At 43.6% G+C, this 22,961-nt stretch overlaps 1 protein-coding gene across 1 annotated transcript in view; it reads right to left on the bottom strand.

Annotated features, from left to right (window-relative positions):
- Window positions 1–727: 727 nt before the first annotated feature.
- The window catches only part of SPRED2 (sprouty related EVH1 domain containing 2), a 41,013-nt gene continuing 18,779 nt past the window's right edge, over window positions 728–22,961 (bottom strand). The window contains exons 5-6 of the mRNA XM_042780844.1: window positions 5,073–5,222; window positions 728–1,393 (exon numbers count right to left, since the gene is read on the bottom strand). Coding sequence (XP_042636778.1) covers window positions 728–1,393; window positions 5,073–5,222 — 816 coding nt within the window. The remainder of the gene's footprint in view (window positions 1,394–5,072; window positions 5,223–22,961) is intronic.

Raw genomic sequence — 22,961 nt, forward strand, 5'->3', positions numbered from 1 at the left:
AATTCTGTCATTTTACACGTTCATGTTTTGCATCAGTGAATAATTTCAACAGAGTTTATTTTTAGAGGGTGGGCAGAAAATGATGATGGACTAAAGACAAAAATTGCAGCTTATGTGGGAAATTTTGCTTTAGAACAGTTAAAAGTGATATTGTTTTGTGGTACAAGCTTGTGAACTAGCTCACCTCCTATACATAATAACTGACTGCAGGTTAGAATACTTCCGGTAGGGTTTCATCATTCTGACATCACATTTTCCACAGGAATCGAGGCTTGCTAGGAACAGGCAAGCTGAACCAAGAGAAGGAGTCTTGCTATGTTCTTTGAAAAATCCACTACAAAACCCACCAAAAATCAGCAGTTCGGACTGCCAACTCCTTTGAACTGGAAGAGGTGGGGAGGAAAGACAGGAAATAAACACAGTTATAAGACATTTAGCTTGATTACAGATTGTTGTTAATACATGAGTCTATGTGGAAGGTTCCTTTCCTTAGAACACTGTGCCTGCATGTGTGCATGGGTATGTGACTGATGCAGTATGGATGGCTGGGGTCGAGTGGAGAGTCCACCAGACAGGTTCCCCAGGCTGGAATGGTGCCTCAAGGTACCAGGGAGCTCGGAGGCCTCTTGCTCTCTTTGCTCCTTTGAATGGAAGGGAGAAGGGAAGAGTAAGGAAGAGAAGTTCTCTTGTGACTGTGGATGGAGGAGGGGAAAGGAAGGAAACAGAGTCATACCGCCGCTTTGTGCTTCCCGCCACAGCACCTGCACATCACTCCACAGTGGTAGCAGGCCCGAAGGGGCAGGTAACAGCACATACAGGGGGCCAAGAAAGACAAGGCAATAAGAGCCATCCACCGGAGGCAAAACTTCTCGTCGCTAGTATCGCACGAGCAAGGGTCTGTATAATCTCCCTCGGGGTCCGACATACAGTGATAGAGCATGCTGTCCGCACACCACATACAGCTCATCCGGCGGATGCAAGTTCTCACGGAGTCGGGAGCGTCCTGACAGCGGCCCCTCCGGTTCTCCTCGTGGTTGAACATGTCCCTGCAGTACACGCATCGGGAGCGCTCCCCGTCCTCCTTCCGCCGCCGGGACTTGCCCCGGGAGGGCTGTGTCTTGACCACACTGCCCCCGCGGCCCTTGGGGTCCTCACCGAGGCCATAGTCCGAGGAGTCCACGTAGGGGTAGTTATAGTCGTGTTTGGGCACCTCGCCTTTGGCAAAGCGCACGTAGGAGTCCGCATCCTCTGAGGCGTCGAGGTACTTGCCCCTAACCGGGGCGTGCCGGTAGTCCTCATATCCTGTCATCCAGATTTTCTCCCTGGGGTTGATGCGCACGATCTCCTCATCGTCATCCGGGAAGCTCACCTGGCGGTAGGGCCTTGGCATCGGCTGTGCCAGGAGAAAGGAGAAAGTATTTTATAGCACTGAATAAAAACACCCTCTGCCCGGATTCTCCAAGGATGTACCTTTCACTTTGACCAAGGCATTTCTTGAAGAAATTGACCCACCCACCAGCCACTCCTCAGAAGGAAGACTGGGCAATCTACTTCCGTAGTGATACTGCCTTGGCAACCCAAGGAGGGGTCGCTATGAGTCAGGGCTGACTCGATGGCACATAACAACAACAACAACAGAATTACTGAACAATTTTGAAGATCAAAGACATATTTCAAATTGCAAGTCTCAATCCATGACTGCTTCAAGAAATCATTTTACTGGGTAGAGATAGACACTTGTGTGGAATCAGAACATGTACTACAGAGAAAAAGTACATGAGTACAGGTTAATGACTTTTCACAAGCTGAACACACCCAAATCAAGAGATAGAACATGAATTGCTAGCTAGTTTCACCTGTTTTTGTATTTAGTTTGTTCTCTTTTGTAAGACTGGCTTTTTTTTTTTTTAACTATGAACAGAATACTACAGGTCACTTTATATTATATGGGAGCTCTGGTAGCATAGTGGCTAAGGCACTTGACTGCTAACCAGAAGGCTGGCGGTTCAAACCCACCAGCCACTCCTCGAAAGGAAGATAGGGCAATCTACTTCCATAGTGATACTGCCTCAGAAACCCAAGGAGGGTCGCTATGAGTCGGGTCTGACTCGACAGCATACAACAACAATAACAACAGTGTTTCATGTAACTTTTCATTACCTATGTGTATACTCTGAGTACGGGGTCATCATATAAAACACATTTCTTACTGTGAGTCTTGTTTCAAAAAGCAACAGGGGATCCTAGGAAACATAAGGCCTACAAGTTCCTCAGAATCTGGTTGGGAAGACAGATGTAGAAACAGGAAAAGGATGAGTGCAGGTGAACTGCCTGGGTTCGAATCCTGCCAGGATCTGACAGAGGGTGGGTGGCCAAGCTTGAATCTGAGCCCAGGCAGGCCAGCCCCAGGGCCACAACCCCCAGCCTTGAAACAAGCTGCATTCTTCCTTGGGGGAAAAAATCTTCATTGCAGTTATTCCTGCCACAGTCTACAACAGTGCCTTACCTAGAGCAGCAGGTGCTGAGTAAGTATTTACTGAATAAATGTGTATAAGCCTGTCCTGCACAGGGCATCTGAGTTGTGGCAGACAATCAGATCTCCCACCTTTGAAGTCCTTTAGGTATGAGGGTTTTTTTTTAGGGCTGAGGCTCCTGGCTCTGGGGTGAACGCACTGGAATCTTACTTTTTTTTTTTTTTTTAGCAACCCTATGGGGAAGTTCTCCTCTGTCCTACAGGGTCCCTATGAGTTGGAATCGACTAGATATCCATGTTTTTTTTTTTTTTTTTAATAATTTTTATTGTGATTTGGGTGAAAGTTTACAGAGCAACATTTTCTATACAGCAGTTCATACACATTTTGTTTCATGGCATCGACTGTAATCCCCACAATGTAACAGCTCTTTTTCCACTTTTTCCCTGTATTTACCTCTTCCCTGTGTCCTTCTTTCCTATGCACTACTGCCCCCTGAGCTATCTCCCTGTACAAATACTGCCCTTCTGTTCTCCCATGACTGACTGTTCTAAGGAGTATATCTACCTGAAATAAATGTTCACCCAATATGCCTGTCTATTGTTTTTGGCTGGAAACCATGGGAGTGAGTTCAGTTCCAGACCTGAACAGTAACTAAGGGCCATAGTCTCAGGGGTCTCACTAGGCTCTGTCAGACCAGTAAACTCGGTCTTTTTTATGATTTTGAGTTTTGTTCCACATTGTTCTGCACTCTATCCAGGATCTCCTGCATTGATCCCTTTCTGAGTGGTTGACAGTGGTAGCCACGCACCAACTAGTTCTTCTGGTCTAATGGTCATATAGGCAGACGTTTGTATGGTCCACTAGTCCCCTGGAGTAATTGTTTCTGTGCATCTTTGGTTTTTTTCATTCTTCTTGCTGTGGATGAGGACAGACCCATAGTTGCAGTAGGGCCACTCATATCTTGACTACAGAATTAACTAGCAAGTTGCTAAAACTCAGTTTCTCACTACTTACAACTGTTGTGAGAATGAAAAGAAATAATCTAGGTGAAATGTTGGAGTCCTTGGGTGGCAGAAACAGTTAAGTGTTTGACTACTAGCAGCTGAAAGGCTGGCACGTCAAACCCACCCAGAGGTGCCTTGGAAGACAGGCCTGGTGATCTGCTTCTGAGAGGTCACAACCTTGAAAATCCTATGGAGCAGATCCACTCTGCACACAAGTGGTCACCACCATGAGTCAGAATTGACGGCAACTTAACGACAACAGGGTGAATGTCAAACACAGAGCCTAACCAAGGAAGCATCTGATACCTGTTGCTGTAATAGTCACTATAATGTTGTTACAGAATTTATCACATAATGGTGATTAGATTTACCCATGTTTCCTGCCAGTCCATGATCTCCTTGAGGGCAGGAGCTACATCTGACCTACTCTGTCCTAATCCCTACAGATTCTTGGCATCAGAATTTCTCAGACTTGAAAAAATAAAAATTAGTAGCTTTTCAAATTGAATCATGGCAGCTGACCCAGGCTTTGTTAATATTTTACTCTGCAAAACAGGGAGAGTCAAAGAACCAATTCCAACCTAGTGCTACCATAGTGTGATTTAAAGAAAGAACATTTTAATACTAAAACATTAGGAAGCACATAATAAACTTTTTTTTTTTTTTTTTTAAAGGAGTCAAATAAATCTAGCTTATGTTAAAAAAAAGGACCTCTAGTAGACCAATGGTTAAAGCATTCAGCTGCTAACCAAAAGGTTGGTGCTTTGAACCAACCAGCTACTCAGTAAGAGAAAGATGAAGTAGTCTGCTTCTGTAAAGATTTAGAGCCTTGGGAACACATGGGGCAGTTCTACTCTGTTTTATAGGGTTCCTGTATATCAGAGTTGACTTGATAGCAGTGGGTAGGTTATGTTTTGAAAACAAAAAACTCACTACCCTGAGCTCTTTTGGTTTTAGTTCAAAGCAGACTGGTGGGCACATTCCCCCACTACCACCCAGACCAGGTACTGGTCTATGCCTCTCAGTTTGGGAACCTGCTCTTCAGGGTAGCTGTTCAGTGAATATTTATCAAATCACTGCATTCTAGACTCTAGCTCTGTTCCTGAGCAAGACTAGGCCTGCACCCTGATGCCAGGGGGCTTGAAGCAAGTATAAGGCATTCTTTCTTCCAATGGTGAGGTCTGTATTTTCACACCAAGGCAGGAGGCCCTTACGAAGTCCTCTTCTGAGGATGGGGGAGGTGGTGCAGCATCTGAGGTGAGGGTAAGCCTGGGTTTGAATCTTGCTCTATCTTTCTAAGTTCAGTTTCCTCATCTATAAACTGGGAATGTTGAGTAGCTGCACTGTGGGGTAATTTTGTGAAAATGAAATGAGGTAAGTATAGAAAAACCTTGGCTAGGTACCTGGCACCTAGAAAACTCTACGTAAGGGGGAGCTGCCACCAATCCCCTCCAATATGGGGTGGGATACAAAGTAGGAAAATGGAAGAGGCCTGGGGGGCTTGAGGCATTTAGTTGAGTAGGAGAGGAAGGAAACTATTTAGAATTGGAACCATCCACTCCATTGACCTCAGAGGAATGAGATGGCTGCTTACCTGTTCGAGGTGATAGTGGTCCGTGGGGTATGGGTCATGGAGGTGGCCCAGGGTGTAGATTCTCCGGTGCTCACATGATGTAGGAGAGGAGATTGTCCGAGTAGGTTGTTCCCTCTTCTGAGAGGAGTTAGAAGAACTGTCTGTAGCTGTCTGGAGGGAGGACACCAATAGTTAATAATAACTGAAAACAAAAAAATCAGCCACATATCAAACCTTCATATGCACTATTCAAATACCACCTATTCCCCAGTTGGGGCATCTTGTTGGACTTCCCAAAATCTTGAGTTTATCCTGGCTGTGAGAGGCAAGAGGACCCCTAAAGGGCCAGACTGTCAAAACATGATGAGGCTGGCTTGAAGGGTAGAGAAAAGAAGCCACCAGACCCTGGAAAGTTTGTTTTCTTAAATGTGGGAGCAGTGACCAGGCATGGGGAAGAGGTGTACACACTAGGGGCCCCCACTGGTGTGCTCCAGTTTATCAAGAACGGTTACCTCACTTGTAGCCCTGCAAAATTAAAACCAAATGTTTATATGTGGAGTTAATCCCAGCCTGGGAAATTCTTAGACATAAGAATGCCTCTGGGGTAGCATAGGTACTGACTTTCTAGGAAGAAGTTTTGTCATCTTTGGGTTGGAGGCCAGCCTTGGAGGTCATTTTAAACTAGGAGCGAGAAGGATGACTGCAGATGACCCAGTGCACAGAGGGGAGAAGGCACTGTGTCAAGAGGATGAATGCGAAGCTATTTTCCCAGTAGAGGCAACAAGTAATGATTAGAGCCTCCATGACTGTGTATTTGGAAAATGATCAGCTATCAGCATGGGCTGTGGCCCTGGGCAAAGGTGCCTCACCTGCCACCAATATACCAATGCTTCCTTCTCCCACCTGAGACTGTGACATAGGCCAGTGGATAGCAGGCGACGGCCACTCTCACACCACCCCTTTGCCAGGGCCCATGTACTCATAAAGCACTTTGTTAAATGCAGTTAGCAACCGTCTTTAAAACCAGGGCCCCTCAGAATCCCCACCTCAGCTTCTACATCCTTAGTGAGATGTATCTTTTCTTTTTCCCCAAACAGATGAAAAGAAAAGGTTTCTCTTGACATGAAGCTATAAACCACGTGCCATCAAGTCAACTCCAACTCATGGTGACCCCGTGTGTCAGGGTAGAACTGTGATCCAGAGGGTTTGCAAGGGTGGATTTTTTCAGAAGTAGATAACCAGGCCTTTCTTTTGAAGTGCTTCTGAGCAGACTCGAACCTCCAACCTTTTAGTCAGTAGCCCAGCACCTAACCATTCGCACACCCAGGGACTCCTACAAGCCCAGAGGCCTTCCTTCTTGCCTGCAGCTGCTTGTTACTCTTATGTCTCCTTTGTCTCACTTGCTTATTCATTTCACTCATTTTTGGTAGCTGCCTAAAAATCCTTGTGGGCAAGGCAGGGTTAAAAACAAGCATTTATGGAAAAATTCCTTTTATCTTCCTCTCCCTCCTCATTTATAAGACAATAAATGCTCAGAAAATTGGAACTTTGAGAAAGCAAGATAAAGGAAGAATACCTGTATTTCCATCATGCAACTTTTAAAACTCTGTGTGTTGGCAGGCTGTAGTAGATGGACCCTCGTCTCATGCAGCAACTCTTTGGGGAATTGGCCCCCCCCCACCCAACCCCGCCCCACGATTCTTCCTTAATTGTTTAGTCCATATGATGTGGGGCTGTTTTCGATCTCCTAATACACAATGACTAAATCAAGTATGACACACAGTCCTCTCTGAGCTGATAGAGAGATTCTTTCTTCTTTTTTTTTTTTTAATATTCTATTTACCTTTTAGTATACATAACCAAATACGTACCCACTTAAAATTTCTACCTTTGCATTTTGATGACATTGGTTACACATTTCACACTGTGTGACCAATCTCATTCTACCTTTATGCCACATCACCATTACTTTAGGCTCTCTGCCCTTTACAGCTCTCCTTTGTACAGAGATTCTTGATAGAGAGAATAGAAGAGATGCTGCCTCTGTATCTGAAATAATGATCTAAGGAACCTATAATCCTAGGATCCTGGTGAGGGTACGCGGAAAGAGCCTGTCTGAAAATGAAGTAAAGCAGAAATGAGCAAGGAAGGTCCCCACAGACATCACCTGGCCTTTGGGATGTAGTCCAGAATGCTAGATCCACCGAGGACGTCCCAATGATGTAACCTGAGCCGGAATGACTTGGGTTTACCATGGGTGCACCTTTCCCTTATTCCCGATTCTTTGTCTGTGGCTGCAGTTCCATATGTATAACATTCCTGGCCTCTCTGTTCCCTCACTCATTGCTCCCCATAGAAAGTGGAGTGGATTTCAGCCTACAGAGTTGGCCACATCCCTCTTTCTTCCTTTGGGAGCCACCTGACTGGCAAAGAGCTTGTGTTGCCAACCATTCTTCTGACCACCTGGCTGCAATTGGAGTTTGAGGGCTGCCTCACTATGGGGAGGTCATAAGGATTAAAGTGCCATGGGTCTGAGTGGACAGGTCTATATAATCCTGGGCTTGAGTCCTGGGTTGTCCACTTGCCCACAAATGTAAGCCATGTAAACCAGGATCGAGTTCATCAGTGGTGGAACATGCCCCATCTGTCTTACTGTTTGTTCTTTTTTTTTTTCTCAATTGGTTTAGAACACAGATAGGAAAGAGGGCTATTTACCGGAGCCCTTCAAATCCTAGTATCTGAAAGAGAACAAACTGATATATAAGAATGTTTACTTTTCCAAATTTCTGCCTATCAGTCTAATCTCATCCACCTTTCTTTAGTCTCAGCATGGACTGCCCTCCTCTTTTATCATGTGGTGGCTGATGATCAGACAGAACAAAGGCTCTCAATAATCTCACGTGGTGTGAGTGCTTACTATAAGCAAGGCCACAATTCCTCACCATGACACCACTATAAGTAAATACCATCTCACATCACACACAGAAGGAGCCCTGGTGACACAACGGTTAAGCATTCAGTTGCCAACCAAAAGATCAGTGGTTCAAACTCATCAGCTGCTCTGTGGGAGAAGATGTGTCAGTTCTACTTTGTCCTACAAGGTCACTATGAGTCGGAATTGACTCAGTGGCAGTGGGTTTTTGGGTTTGGTTCCACATGGTAAACTGAGACTAAGCTAGAGGCTGCAGCAGCCTCTTGTGCACAGGTCAACGGCAGAGCTGGGATTGAAATGCTGGCTCCTGGACTGCAAGGAGGACCACACTTCTGCTTCCAGACTCAGGTGAGCCTCAATCTTACTCTGAGAGGTATTTTGTTGCAATTACCCCAAGGACAACTTTTCCATGTAAGAAGGTACACCCTTGCTTTATACAAACCTAGGAGTTACAGGTGACGTCTCATAGTACAAAGGTTTCTTAACATCTCAATAAATACCTTCTGAATGACTAGATAAGGGCCCTTTAGCATGATTTGAACTTCAAGCACTGAATTCTTACTCAACAGCTACATTACAGTCATCTAATAAGTTAGGAGTCACCCCTGGATTGAAGTTCGTAACATGCTGTCAGCATTTAGTTCTCAGAAACAGTTAACATATCACAGTTACCTCTGTGTTAGTCATCTGTTCCTCCAATCCACCCTATTTTCAGTGACCCACGTCCAGATTAACAATGTGTGGAAAGTCATTCTGAGAAGTGAAGCACACCCATTTTTCCTAGTATTCGTGAGCCAATCAGAAATGTCACCTTCTGATGCATCTGACTGTCCTGAACTCAGCAGCTACTTCCTGCTCTGCAGGGTCAAGTCCAAAGTCCCCAGACTCTTGTCAGAGGATGTCAGACCCAGCAAGTACATCTGGTATCTCCCAATCTAATAATTAATTGGAACAAAGGAGCAAGAAGGCCCAGAAAGCCTGGAGAGGTGTGTCCACAGTTCCCCATTCCCCTAGGGCCTAGCTAAAGGCTTGGCGGAGTTCCTCTCCTGCTGCCAGCCCTAGCGTCCCCAAGTGATCCAGGGTGGTCTCAAACTGTCAGAGTTGAGGCTTGGTTCTGATCTTTACTATCAGACAAAGTAGTACGGATTTAAAAAAAAGAAATTACTATAGGGCATCTCCAAGAAAGTAGGGAACTGGTTCTCCTGCAATGCTGCTTGTGGTTTCCCTCCAAAGCCTGAGAAAAACAACCCACCTGAAGTATGCACATACACAGATATACAAGCAAAATTCTCAAACACCTTCCTGTTGTTTGTGTGCTAAGTTAATGCTACCTACTAACCTCCCAACCCGACAGCTGCACTTTCAGCTCTAAAATGACCTGGTGGTCACACGTGCAGTCTAGCTGGGTTTTAACCTCTCCTTGCCCTCTGGTGGGTGTCTCTGAATTGTTACAGCTTTGAGCTCATGAAGATCGGAAGCAGAGGTCCTCTGAGAACATCATGGGGGCTTAGCTCCTCAGTGCTTGGGGACCTTGGCTCCTACAAGAAAGGGTAACAGAAAGCTTCCCTGCATACTGAGAGAGTGTGGGTCAATGTAAGCCTTTCACACTGCTCACTGGGCACCGTGAGCTGGGTACAGCCTGCATGTGGGAGGCCTTGTAGTGCTGGGATGCAGCAACCACAACAGCTGCTACCCGTGAATGTGCCCCCAAAGAAATCTTGATTCTGGGTTTGACTCAGTGCACAGGCCAATTATTAAAAGGGAGTCCAATTAACAAATTAGCAACCTAATATGAGGCACTGAGTAACAGAAACTCAATGGGGTACCTGAATCACTGCTCTGCAAATTACAAACTGTGATTTTGGCCAAGTTAACTTTTAACTACAGTTTTCACATCTGTAAAATGTGCTAAGACCCTCCTTGGGGTTGTGGTAAAAATGAAATGAGATTTGAAATTTCCATTTTCTGTTACTGCTGATACATAGAAAAGTCTGATTTTGTATGTTGATCTTATATCTGGTTGCCTTGCAGAATACTTTACTAAGTGATTCTCTGGATTTTTTTAAGTAAATCATATCATAGGTTGGTCTCCTTTCCAGTATTTATACAGTCATCCCTTGGTATCTGGAGGGATAGTTCCAGGACCCTCATAGACATTAAAATCTGCAGATACTCAAGTCCCTTGTACAAAATGGTGTAACATTTGCATGAACCTATACATACCCTCCTATATACTGTAAATCACTTCTAGATTACTTATAATACCTAATACAATGTAAGTAACACTTTATGCTCCTTTTTAGCCTTTGAGGCATTACTTTGATTATTAATAGCTTTTTCCCCTCCTCTTGAATATTTTTAATCCTCAGCTGGTGGAACCGATGGACACGGAATCCGTGGATACAGAGGGCTGGCTGTACCATATTTTTCTTACTACATTTTTTGCAAGGACCCCCAGGACAACATGGAAAAACAGGCAGGAGTGGCTCTGTTTTGAACTCAATTTTAGTGGGATAATTTTTCATTATTAAATATGGTGTTTAAAGATAACTGGAATGAAGTTTTAAAGTTCCTTCTATTCTAGCTTGCAAAGTCTCCATTAGGAAATGTTAGATGTTACCAGATCCTTTTTCATTATCTACTGAGATAATTAGGAGTCCCTGGGTGGTTCAAAGGGAGCTCAAGTGGCGTAGTGCCTAAGGCATCTATCTGACTGCTAACCAGAAGGCTGGCAGTTCAAATTCACCAGCCACTGCTGGGCAATCTTCTTCTGTAGTGATACTGCCTCAGAAACCCAAGGAGGGGTCACTATGAGTCAGATCTGACTCCACGGGAGTTAGTTAGTTAGTTTTTTTTTTTTTGGTTTGGGTGTGGTACACGTTTAATCTGATCAGCTGCTAAAAGAAAGGTTGGAGGTTTGCCAAGTGGGTCTGTTGGTCTACTTCCAAATAATCAGCCATTGAAAATCTTCTGGAGCACAGTTCTAGTTGGACACACAAAAGGTAGCCATGAGTTGGATGGAGTCAACTCGATGGCAACTGGTTTTATTGAGATGACTGAACAGTTTTTTACCTTTAAAATGTTTTAATAATGTATGAATGAACACAAAGCATTTTCAATATAAACCATCTTTGTACTCCTAGGACCTACTCTACTGGCCAGGCCAACTGAGAAGACAGTATGCTTAAATTAATTACCCCTCCTAGGATTGAATCTTGGCTGTGCTGATCAAGGGATTTTGGGTCTTTCATGGTGGTTCTGCCTATGTTTCAAAGGCAACAAGTATTTTGAGAACAGGTGCATCCTTTGAATCCCCTTCAATTCAGCTGAATGTGGAGCCTCAGAGTTTTCCAGATAAATATGTTTTTCTAAAAGGGGGTGGGTGTAGAAAACAAAGGTGTCATCAGTTGGGAAACAGTGCTTGCCTGGAGCTATTTGTTCAAGGAGGGCCCTTGGAACTCTTAAAGGATTCTTGGTTTAGAGCTTCCAAGAGTAGGATGTCCCTACTGATCATACTAATAAGAAGGCTGTTGTAGTTATAAGGTGCCATGAGTTGATTCCTATCCATAGCAACCATATGTACAAGAGAATGAAACTCTGCCTGGTCCTGCACCATCCTCACTAATTCTTGCTATGCTTGAGCCCATGGTTGCAGCCACTGTCATTCCACCTCGTTGAGGGTCTTCCCCCTTTTCCCTGACCCTCCACTTTACCAAGCATGATATCTTTCTCCAGGGAAGGGTCCCTTCTGACAACATGATCAAAGTAGGTAAAACAAAGTCTGGCCATTCTCACTTCTAAGGAGCATTCCGCTGCATTTTGTCCAGGATGGATTTATTCTTCTGGCAGTCCATGGTGCTTTCAGTATTCTTTGTTAATACCAGAATTCAAAGTCATCAATTCTTTTTCAGTCTTCCCTATTCATTGTCTACCTTTCACATGAATCTGAGACAACTGAAAATATCATGGTTTGGGTTTGCCACACCTTAGTTTTCAAAGTGACATCTTTGCTCCTTAACACTTAAATTAAAGGTCCTTTGCAGCAGATTTGTCTAGTACAATATGATGTCTGATTTCTTGACTGCTGCTTTCATGGGTGTTGAATGCAGATCCAAGTAAAATGAAATCCTTGATAACTTTTATCTTTTCTCCATTTATCATGATGTTGCTTACTGGTCTAGTTGTGAGGATTTTTGTTTTCTTTACTTTGAGGTGTAACCCATACCAAAGAAGGAATACACACAGCCACTATTCAAAAAAGAATTGGTTGATGTTCAACTGTTTCAGGGTATAGCATATGATCAAGAACCAACAGGACTGAAGGAAGAACTCGAAGCTGCATGGAAGGAATTAGTGAAAAACGAGACTCTAGGAACTGACAGGATACCCACTGAGTTGCGTCAACAAATGAATGCCACGTTGGAGGCACTCATTTGTCTATGCCAAGAAATTCGGAAGGCAGCTACCTGGCCAACTGATTGGAAGAGATCCATATTTGTATCCATTCCAAAGAAAGGTGATCCCACAGAATGTGGAAATTATTGAACAATATCCTTAATATCACACACAAGTAAAATCTTGCTGAAGATAATTCAAAAACTATTGCAGCAATATATTGACAGGAAACTTCCAGAAATGCAAGCTGGATTCAGAAGAGGACATAGAACAAAGGATATCATTGATGATGTCAGATGGATCTTGGCTGAAAGCAAAGAATACCAGAAAGATGTTTACTTGTGTTTTATGCACTATGCAAATGCATTCAACTGTGTGGATCATAACAAATTGTGGATTATATTGTGAAGAATGGAAATTCCAGAACACTTGATTGTGCTCATCCAGGAACCTATACATACATTAGAAGGGTGTTTCAACAGAACAAGGGGATACTGCATGGTTTAAAAGCAGGAAGGGTGTGTGCCAGAGTTGTATCTTTTCACCATACTTACTCTATCTGTACGCTGAGCAAATAATCTGACAAGTTGGACTAAATGAAGAAGAAAGTGGCATCAGGACTGGAGGAAGACTCATTAACAGCCTGTGATATGCAGACGACATGACCTTGCTTGAAAGAGTGAAGATGACTTGAAGCACTTACTGATGAAGATTGAAGACTACAGTCTACAGTATGGATTATACCTCAACATAAAGAAAAGGAAAATCATCACAACTGGACCAATAAGCAGCATCACAATAAATGGAGAAAAGATTGAAGTTGTCAAAGATTTGATATTGGTTGGATTCACAATCAACACCCATGGAAGCAGCACTCAGGAAATCAGACATCATATCACACTGGGCAGATCTGCTGCAAAATACCTCTTTAAAGTGCTGAAGACTGAAGATGCCTAACCCAAGCCATGGTATTTTCAACAGCTTCATAAGCATGTGAAAGCCGGACATTGAATAAGGAAGACTGAAGAAGAGTTGATGCTTTTGAATCGTGGTGTTGGTGAAGAATACTGATAGTACCATGGCCTGCCAGAACAAACAAATCTGCCCTGGAGGAAGTACAGCCAGAATGCTCCTTGGAAGCCAGAATGGCCAGACTTTGTCTCACCTACTTTGGTCATGGTGTCAGAGGGACCATTCCCTGGAGAAGGATGTCATATTTGGTAAAGTGGTAAACAAAAAAAGAAACCAAACTCACGGCCGTTGAGTCAATTCCGACTCATAGAGACCCCTCCTTGGGTTTCTGAGGTGGTATCACTATGGAAGTAGATTGCCCAATCTTCCTTCTAAGGAGTGGCTGGTGGGATTGAACTGCCAACCTTGTGGTTAGCAGTCAAATGCCTTAGGCACTGTACCACCAGAGCTCCTATTGGTAAAAGTGGAGGGTCAGTGAAAAAGGGGAAGATCCTAAAGGAGATGAACTCACACAGTGGCTACAATGGGTTTGGTATAGCAAGGATTGTGAGGATGGTGCACAAGTGGGCAGTGTTTTGTTTTGTTGTGCATAAGGTCGCTGAGTTGGAGCCGACTCAATGGCAATTAACAACAACAACAACAGCAACTACATTGAGGAAGCCAACTCTTCACCAGTCATAGTCTGAGTGCCTTCCAACCTGAGGGGCTTATCTTCCAGCACTGTATCAGACAGTGTTTCAGGACCATTCATAAAGTTTTCCAGTAATGTATCAGACAGTGTTTCACTACTACTCATAAGGTTTCCAATGGCCAGTTTTTTCAGATGTGGAAGGCCCCATCCTTTTTCCTAGTCTGGAAGCTCCACTGAAATCTGTCCACCATGGGTGACTCTGCTGGTATTTGAAATACTGGTATTATAGCTCCAGCCTTATAGAACACACAAGCCACCACACTATGTCAAATTGACAGACAAGTGGTGGGACAACAAAGCTAGTTACTGGCAGTTTTCTTTTCCTTCTGGGGACAGGGACAAATGGGATGACCCCCGTCTCTAGAGAGACAAGCAAACAAATACTTCATCATCTTAGGGTCCCCAGAGACATGAGCTGGTAGGAGGCAATACACAGTGCAAGGAGTTGTAGCTAACTAACTAGTAGTTAAGAGGCCCTGGTTGGCATAAATGGTTAAGCGCTCATCTACTAACCCAAAGGCTGGCAGTTGGAGTCCATCCAGAAGAAAGGCGTGTTGATCTATATCCATAAAATCACAGTCATTGAAAAACCTATGGAGAACAGTTTTACACTGACACACACACAGAGTTGCCATGAGTCAGAATCGACTGATGGCAACTGCTTTATTTGTATTTCCACTAGTAATTATGACCACAATATATATTATTTTTGTTGCAATCTACCACCAAAATAGCTCCCAACAAGTGATGCAACCAAAGCAATAATTTCCTATTACGAGGACTTCTTGTGTCTCGTGTTTTATATATGTGTGTGTGTGTGTGTGTATAAATGTATACAGACATGTATATAGACACATACATACACATTTAACTCAAAAAACCAAACTCACTGCCATCGATTCAATTCTGACTCATAGCAACCCCCTTTGGGTTTCTGAGGAAGTAAATCTTTATGGAAGTAGACTGCCGAGTCTTCCTTCCACGGAGTGGCTAGTGGGTTTGAACCACCAACCTCCTGGTTAGCAGTCAAATGCCTTAGGCACTATGCCACCAGAGCTCCATATATATAGAGAGAGACCTACACACTTGGAAGAGCAGCCTATGCTCTCCAGTTTAAACCAGGGAGCAGCACCATCCTTTAACTACTGCTGGCTAAGACCCAGCACTGGATGGAGTGGTGTGTAAGGCCTGGGAAGACAGATGTTGTTATGTGCTGTCAAGTCAGACCTGACTCATAGTGACCCCTTCTTGGGTCTCTGAGGTGGTATCACTACGGAAGTAGATTGCCCAACCTTCCTTCTGAGGAGTGGCTGGTGGGTAATCAGCCTTCTGGTTACCAGTCAAGTGCCTTAGGCACTATGCTACCAGAGCTCCTTCATCTTCTAAATGTCAGCAATTATCAAGCTTCTGTTACGCAGTAAGAGGAGGATTTTTTTTTTTATTTAAATACTTAATTCCTACAGTAGCCAAATTAAAGCAATTCAATGTCAGGAATTTCAGGAAGCCTAAAGGCATTTTGCTAAGCCTTCCCACTTGTATCTGTCTTCGTTTACACATATAGCTCTCATCTTTTTAAGCTGTGGATAGTAAGATACTATTATTTCCATTTCACTAATTCACATCGAGTATATACTTTAACTAGGTGGTTACCTGAAGCCCAGCTTTGCTGCTCTCAACCTGTTGGTCCTTTCAATGAAGCTAAGCTGTGGGTTTATCAGAGTCTGTTCCTTTCATATCAAAATTTCATCTACCTTCAAAATCGGTTGTTGTTGTTAGGTGCCGTCGAGTGGGCTCTGACTCATAGTGACCCTATGTACAACAGAATACTGCCTGGTTCTGTGCCAGCCTCAAAATCCTTGCTATAACTGAGTCCATTATTGCAGCCAGTGTCAATCCACCTTGTTGAGGGACGTCCCCCTACAAAATTTAGAAACTTTTTTTTTTTTCAAATTGTGTGGACATTCTGTTGTTGTTTATTCACAATTAAAAAATGTCCACTTTATTTATCCTCTGGGCCCCAGAAAGGGTAATGTCCTGGAGTGTTGGACAAAGTTGTTTTTTTCCTCCTCATCCCCACCAGTGGTTTCCTCTTAGACCCAAACTACCTTCTCCAAACCCACTGCCATTTAGTCGATTCAGACTCATAGAGACCCTATAGGACAGAGTAGAACTGCCCCACAGGATTTCGATGGCTGTAAATCTTTATAAAAGCAGACTGCCACATCTTTCGCCCACAGAGTGGCTGGTGGGTTTGATCTGTTGAGCACTTAACCACTATGCCACCAGAGTTTCATATAAATATAAAATATATATAATATATATTTAGACAACATTTCTATCAACTCATCTTCTAAAATGGGACTGAGGTGCTAGTGACAGGGAGGCTTCATACCTCCTGTAAAAAGATGGCTGAGGCTTTAACTCCAACACATTAGTTGATAAATCCACCATTTAGGCAGCTCTTTCGCAATGAGAAAGGATTTCTGGTGGCAAAGTGGTTAAAGCATTTGGCTGCTAACCAAAAGGTCAGGTGTTTGAGACTGGGAAAAAATACTTGGCTATGACATCTGACAAAGGACTTATCGCCAAAATTTATAGAAAACTTCAAAACCTCAACACCAAAAAGACAAACAATCCAATTCAAAGATAGGCAAGATGATGGTATTCAGGTGGCCAGGAAATGCTCATGGATTATTAGCCATTGTTGTTGTTGTTGTTATGTGCCACTGAGTCGGACCGACTCATAGCGACCCCTCCTTGGGTTTCCCAGGCAGTATCACTACGGAAGTAGATTGCCCAACCTTCCTTCTGAGGAGTGGCTGGTGGGTTTGAACTGCCAGCCTTCTGGTTAGCAGTCGAGTGCCTTAGGCACTACGCTAACAGAGCTCCTTATTAGCCATTAGAGAGATGTTGGGGTTAGATGATATCTCATTGTTGTTCTGATTTGCATCTCTCTATTAGCCATTAGAGAGATGCAAATCAAAACAACAATGAGACATCATCTCACCCCAACAACAATAGCAAAGTTCAACAAGACAGAAAACAACTAATGATGGAGAGATTGCAGAAAGACTAGAGCGCTCATACACTACTGGTATGGTACAACCACTGGGGAAAATGGTATGGTGTTTCCTTAAAAAACTGAAAATAGAAATACCATTTGATCCAGTAATTCCATTACTAGGAATATTTCCTAAAGAGGTGAGAGACAGGACACAAACAGACATATGCACACCCACATTCATTGCAGCACAATTCACTATAGCAAAGAGATGGAAACAACCTAAATGTCTATCTACAGATGAATGGATAAGCAAATTATGGTATATTCACACAATGGAATACTATGCTATATTAAAGAAAAACAAAGAATACACAAATCATCTCACAATGTGGATGAACCTGAAGGACATTATGCTGAATGAGATAAGTTAATCACAGAGGACAAATATTTTATGAGCCAATTACTGTAAAAACTCAAGGAAGGGTTTGCTTAGGGAAGGGAGCTTACTTTGTAGGTTACCAAGGACGGGAGGGAAGGGGAGGGAAGGGAAAATTCAGACTAGTCAGGGGTCACGTTGATTTGGGTAAGTATGGAAAGAGTCTGTGAATAGCATGATAACACTGGAGGAAGGAAGGACACTGACTCGTACACTTAAGATATGGACAACAATAGGTAGAGGTAAGTATTGATTTGGGTGAAAAGAAGGGCAATATACCAAATGTGAGTAACGGTTAACAGTAAACAGTGGCATTGAGGAAGAGGAAGACAGAGAGAGGTGTGTGGGAGGTACAGACAGCAAAGATGAACCCTTTTGCCCATACAGTACTGCGCTGTCAGTGAAGGTAAACATTGATATACGAGTGGACAGATGGGTGGACAAGCTGAACTATTAGGTATGTATATGCAGGGGGGAGTGTGCCCAAGACCATGTATAGGGTTGGCAGACAATGTTTCTACAAGTGTATTGGTATGTTCTGTAAGAATTCCCAGGTATATAGTAGAGCTGACAAGGGGCAAGGTTGTAGCCACTTCTTGGCCACAGCCAGCTACCTAGAGGGAGCGAGTAGTTGGACCTGTTGGCTCAGGTCCATAGTCACAGGGGACATCAAGCTCAATTGGCATAACATACTATACAAAACATTGTTCCACATTCTACTTTGGCAAGTACCGACTGGGATCTTAACAGCTTGCAAGTGGCCATCTTCATACAATGATGGGTCTCTTCTTATTCAGAGCAAAGAAGAATGAAGAAAACCAAAGAAACATGGAAACAATTAGTCCAAGCGACTGGTACACCTTGCAATCCTCAGACTATATGACTATGAGACCAGAAGAACTAGATGGTGCCTGGCTACCACTGTCAACCACTCGGAGGAGGATCTCTGTAGGAGATCCTGGATAGAGTGGGAGAACAATGTGGAACAAACTCAAAATTAAAAAAAAAAAAAAAAAAAAAAGGGACCAGGTTTGCTGGTCTGACAGACCCTGATGGAACCACTGAGACTATGGTCCCTAGTTGCCCTTTAGGTCTGGAATTGAACCCACTCCTGTGGTTTCCAGCCAAACAAAAAATAGGTATAGGAGCTGAATATTATTAACATTAGGTACATATACTCCTTGGATAGAGAGCTCGTGGGCAGGAGTACATGAGAGGGAAGGACACAGGGAAGAGGTAACTATGGGGAGGAAGTGGGAGGCGAGCTGTTGCACTGTGGTAGATTGTAGTTAATTTCATGAGACAAAGTGTATGTGAACTGCTGTATGGAACATGAATTTGCTCTGTAAACTTTCATTCAAATCACAATAAAAATTAAAAAAAAAAAAAAAAAAAAGATATAGACAACAGAGGCAAAACTAGTATATGCACAACACTGCATCACTTCTAACACCAAACAGTAGGCTACAGATAAATGCATAGACAACTGAGATCAAGCGGGGGTCAGCGAACAGGAATGTACCCTAGATCAAGGATAGATAGACAACAGAGGCAAAAACTAGTATATGCACAATACTGCATCACTACCAACACCAAACACCAGGGTACAGATAAATGCAAAGACAACTGAGATCAAGTGGGGGTCACCAAACAGGAATGTACCCTAGACCAAGGATAGATTTAGCTGAAAATAATCTTACATGGATATGAGTGATTCAAAATTAGCCACACTCATTACAGAAGCAACAGAAGAAAGAGTTGGAGTAACCTCTCAGAGAACCAAACACCTTGAGAGAGAGAATCACTGGGCCTGCCAACTTGGGACCATAGTACTGGGGACACCAAGCTCAACTGGCACAACCTACTTTGGTGTGTAGCAACTGGGGTCTTAAAAGCTTTCACGCGGCCATCTAAGATCCATCTACTGGTCTCCTCTTATCTGAGGCAAAGAAGAGTGAAGAAAATCAAAGTCAGTTGGAAACAATTACTCTAAGGATATGATGGACCTCCCCCCAGGCAGCAGGAAGCAGTGGTAGACAGGGCTAGCAGCTGGAGCAGGTAAGGCAAGGTTAGGGGAGAGCCCCCAGGTGGCTGGTAGGGGGAAGCCCAGGAATTGAGCGGAGCTATTGGAACAGCTAAGGGAGAGAAACTTGTCTGTCGGTTTGTTGTACTGTGGTGGCTTGCATGTTGCTATGAGGCTGGAGGCTGTGCCAGCAGGGGTGCCCATGGTGGACCGGTTTTGGTGGAGCTTCTACAACTAAGACAGACTTAGAAGAAGGAAGAGGCCATCTACTTCTCAAAGAACTGGTCAGTGAAAACCTTATGAATAGCCCTGAAACACTGTCTGATACAGTGCCAGAAGATGAGCCCTGCAGGTCGGAAGACACTCAAAATATGACTGGGAAAGAGCTGCCTCATCAGAGTAGAGCCTACCTTAATGAAATAGATAAATGAAGAGCTGCACAGTGTAAAAGAAGACTGAAGAAGAGTCGATGCTTTTGAGTTGTGGTGTTGGTGAAGAATGCTGAAAGTACCGTGGACTGCTAAAAGAACTAACAGATCTGTCCTGGAAGAGTACAGCTGGAATGCTCCTTGGAAGCAAGAATGGCCAGACTTTGTCTAACCTACTTTGGGTCATGTTGTAGGAAGGGACAATTCCCTGGAGAAGAATATCATGCTTGGTAAAGTAGAGGGACAATGAAAAAAGGGGAAGGCCCTCAAGGAGATGGACTGACACAGTGGCTGGAATGATGGGCTCAGATATAGCAAGGATCAGGGGGTTGGCACAGGACCAGGCACTGTTTTGTTATGCTGTACACGAGGTTGCCATGAGTCAGAGATGACTTGACGGCACCTAACAATAACATGATGGGTCTCCAGACCAGAATTAGATGGTGCCTGGCTACCAATGCCAACCACTCGGGAAGGGATCAACACTGGAGATCCTGAATAGAGTGGGAGGAAAAATGTGGAACAAAATTCAAGACCACAAAAATGCCCAGAATTACTGGTCAGACGGAGCTTGGGAGAACCCCCAAGACTATGGCCCCGGGTTACCCTTCAGGCCTACAGAGGGACTCATTCCCAAAGACTGGTTCTCAGGCCAACAGTAGAGAGACCCACATGCAGAACACTTACCCTAGGGCGATGCATCCACCTACTCTAGGGAGATACACCCCGTACAGTAATCGGCCAAGGGGCACCAGAAGGGCAGCATTCACAGAGAGGGAAAGTGGGACAGATGAGAGTACACAGTTAAGAAGGGCACAGGGAGGGGGTGGTCAAGGAGATGGGAAGGAGGAGAGTGGGTGAGATGAACGTAAAACAAATTTTGCTCTGTAAATTTGCATCCAAAGCACAGTTTGTTTGTTTTTAAATAAAGGTCAGCTGCTTGAATCTACCAGTTGCTCTGCGGGAGAAAGATGAGGCAATCTGCTTCCATAAAGATTTTCAGCTTTGGAAACCCTATGGAGCAGTTCTACTCTGTCCTACAGGGTTGCTATGAGTAGGAATTGACTCCATGGCAGTGGGTTTGTTTTGCAATGAGAAGAATCTGGCATATTTAATACATAAAACTTACTGAAATTTATTGAATACATATTTATTTTTTATAAACCTTATCTGAAAGGCAGTAAACAGGTTTGGGATTTGCGTTCTGGAGAGCAGAGAGCAGTGTGTGGAACTTACCACAAGTTGCTTTATCTCTCTGAGGCTTGGGGACTTTATCTGCACAATGGAAGTCTCAATATATACCTCACAGGGTGGCTGTGAGGATTAAATATAGTTACATGTAAGAAAGTCTTGCATCTAGTTCTTTGGGACAGAGAAAGTTCCCCACCAAATGGAGAAAGGAAGATTTCCTTCCCTTCCCTCCCCTTGGGCCAACAACTAGAGACTCAAAGAACTATGTTCATTCTGAAAAGGTTTTGAGTCCAAAGGGTCAAAGATCACAGTTAAATAATAAAAGAACCAAGCTTAGAATCCAGGTCTCTTCCTAGACTGCAAATTTGGCAAACTCAGGTATCATATATCATTTCACCATTTCAACAGCCTCTGTCAGAAAATCAGTAAATTAATCCCATTTCTTACAACTGGTACATTTGTCCACAGCTTGAGTGTTGAGAGTGGAGTAGGTGGGAAAACATCCAAGAAAAGGAAAAATCTATGGTATCCCATACTCTTCCATGTCCATAAGTGAAACTCTGATAATTACAAAACTCAGTGAATTAATTTTTTCCACTTAACCAGGAATGTAAATAAGCACAATTTGCAAATATTCAAAAGCCACTAGAACAAAACAAACTGATTCTTAATACTTTGGTTTTAACCACTTGCTCTCAGCCATGCTTTAAAAAACACCTGGGGTGGATGGGATGTCATTAGGGACAACTGCTCTGAATAGCCAGAAAGCAATAAAATGCAGCTTGCCATAAACAGGATGTCAAGGGTTCAAGCAAAGGGCATGAGGAAGGACCAAATTTTCCAGTCTGGGCAAAACATGGCAACAAGCTGCTGCTGCTGCAAAAGATGTGGGATTCCTCCTGTATGGAAGAAGACTGCCTACCTTAAGAAGTAAGGTATAAAGATGACACACCAAAACAAAAGTCAAATACTAGCCTTTTCCAACTGGGTCCCATGAGAGAATTAAGGCCCACACAAAATGATGTAAATGACTCCCAACTCTCAAAAGGATGGTGGTACACAGTGCCATTCTAGATGGGTAAGAGAGAAGTCAATTCATTATATAAAAGGTATGCCTTAGGATCTAGGGTTTAATTCTCTTGAGGAATTTCAGTTGAGAAGAGCTGCTCAAATCCAAAACCAAAATATCTTAGAGGTAATTAAAACTTCAGGAGCCCTAGTGATGCAATGACTAAGTGCTCAGCTGCTAACTGTGGGAGAAAAGACCTGGTGATGTCCTCCCGTAAAGAGTACAGTCTGTGTTGTCTAGACTGAAAAACTTGGTCCTTCCTCCCGCCCTTCGCTTGAACCCTTGACATCCAGTTTACTGCAAGCTGCAATTTATTGCTTTCTGGCTATTCAGAACAGTTGTCCTAATAATATACCAAACCAAACAAACCAAACACACTGCCCTCGAGTTGAACCAGACTCATAGAGACCCCTCCTTGTTTCCGAGGCAGTATCACTATGGAAGTAGATTACCCAACCTTCTTTCCAAGGAGTAGTTGGTGGGTTTGAACTGCCAGACTTCTGATTAGCAGTCAAATGCCTTAGGCACTACGCCACCAGAGCTCCTAATAACACTATAAGGTAATTCCATTCTGACATATAGGGTTGCTTTGAGTCAGAATCGATTCAATGGCACCCAACAACAAAAGATTAAACCTAAATGGGGAGAAAAAAATAAGACCTAATATGCTTACAAGGGAGCTCTGGTAGCGTAGTGCCTAAGGCACTTGACTGCTAACCAGAAGGCTGGCGGTTCAAACCCACCAGCCACTCCTCGGAAGGAAGGTTGG

This window comes from Orycteropus afer, unplaced genomic scaffold (genome assembly GCF_000298275.1).
Source record: "Orycteropus afer afer isolate SDZICR_OR568_19922 unplaced genomic scaffold, OryAfe1.0 scaffold00065, whole genome shotgun sequence".
Taxonomy (NCBI): Eukaryota; Metazoa; Chordata; class Mammalia; order Tubulidentata; family Orycteropodidae; genus Orycteropus; species Orycteropus afer.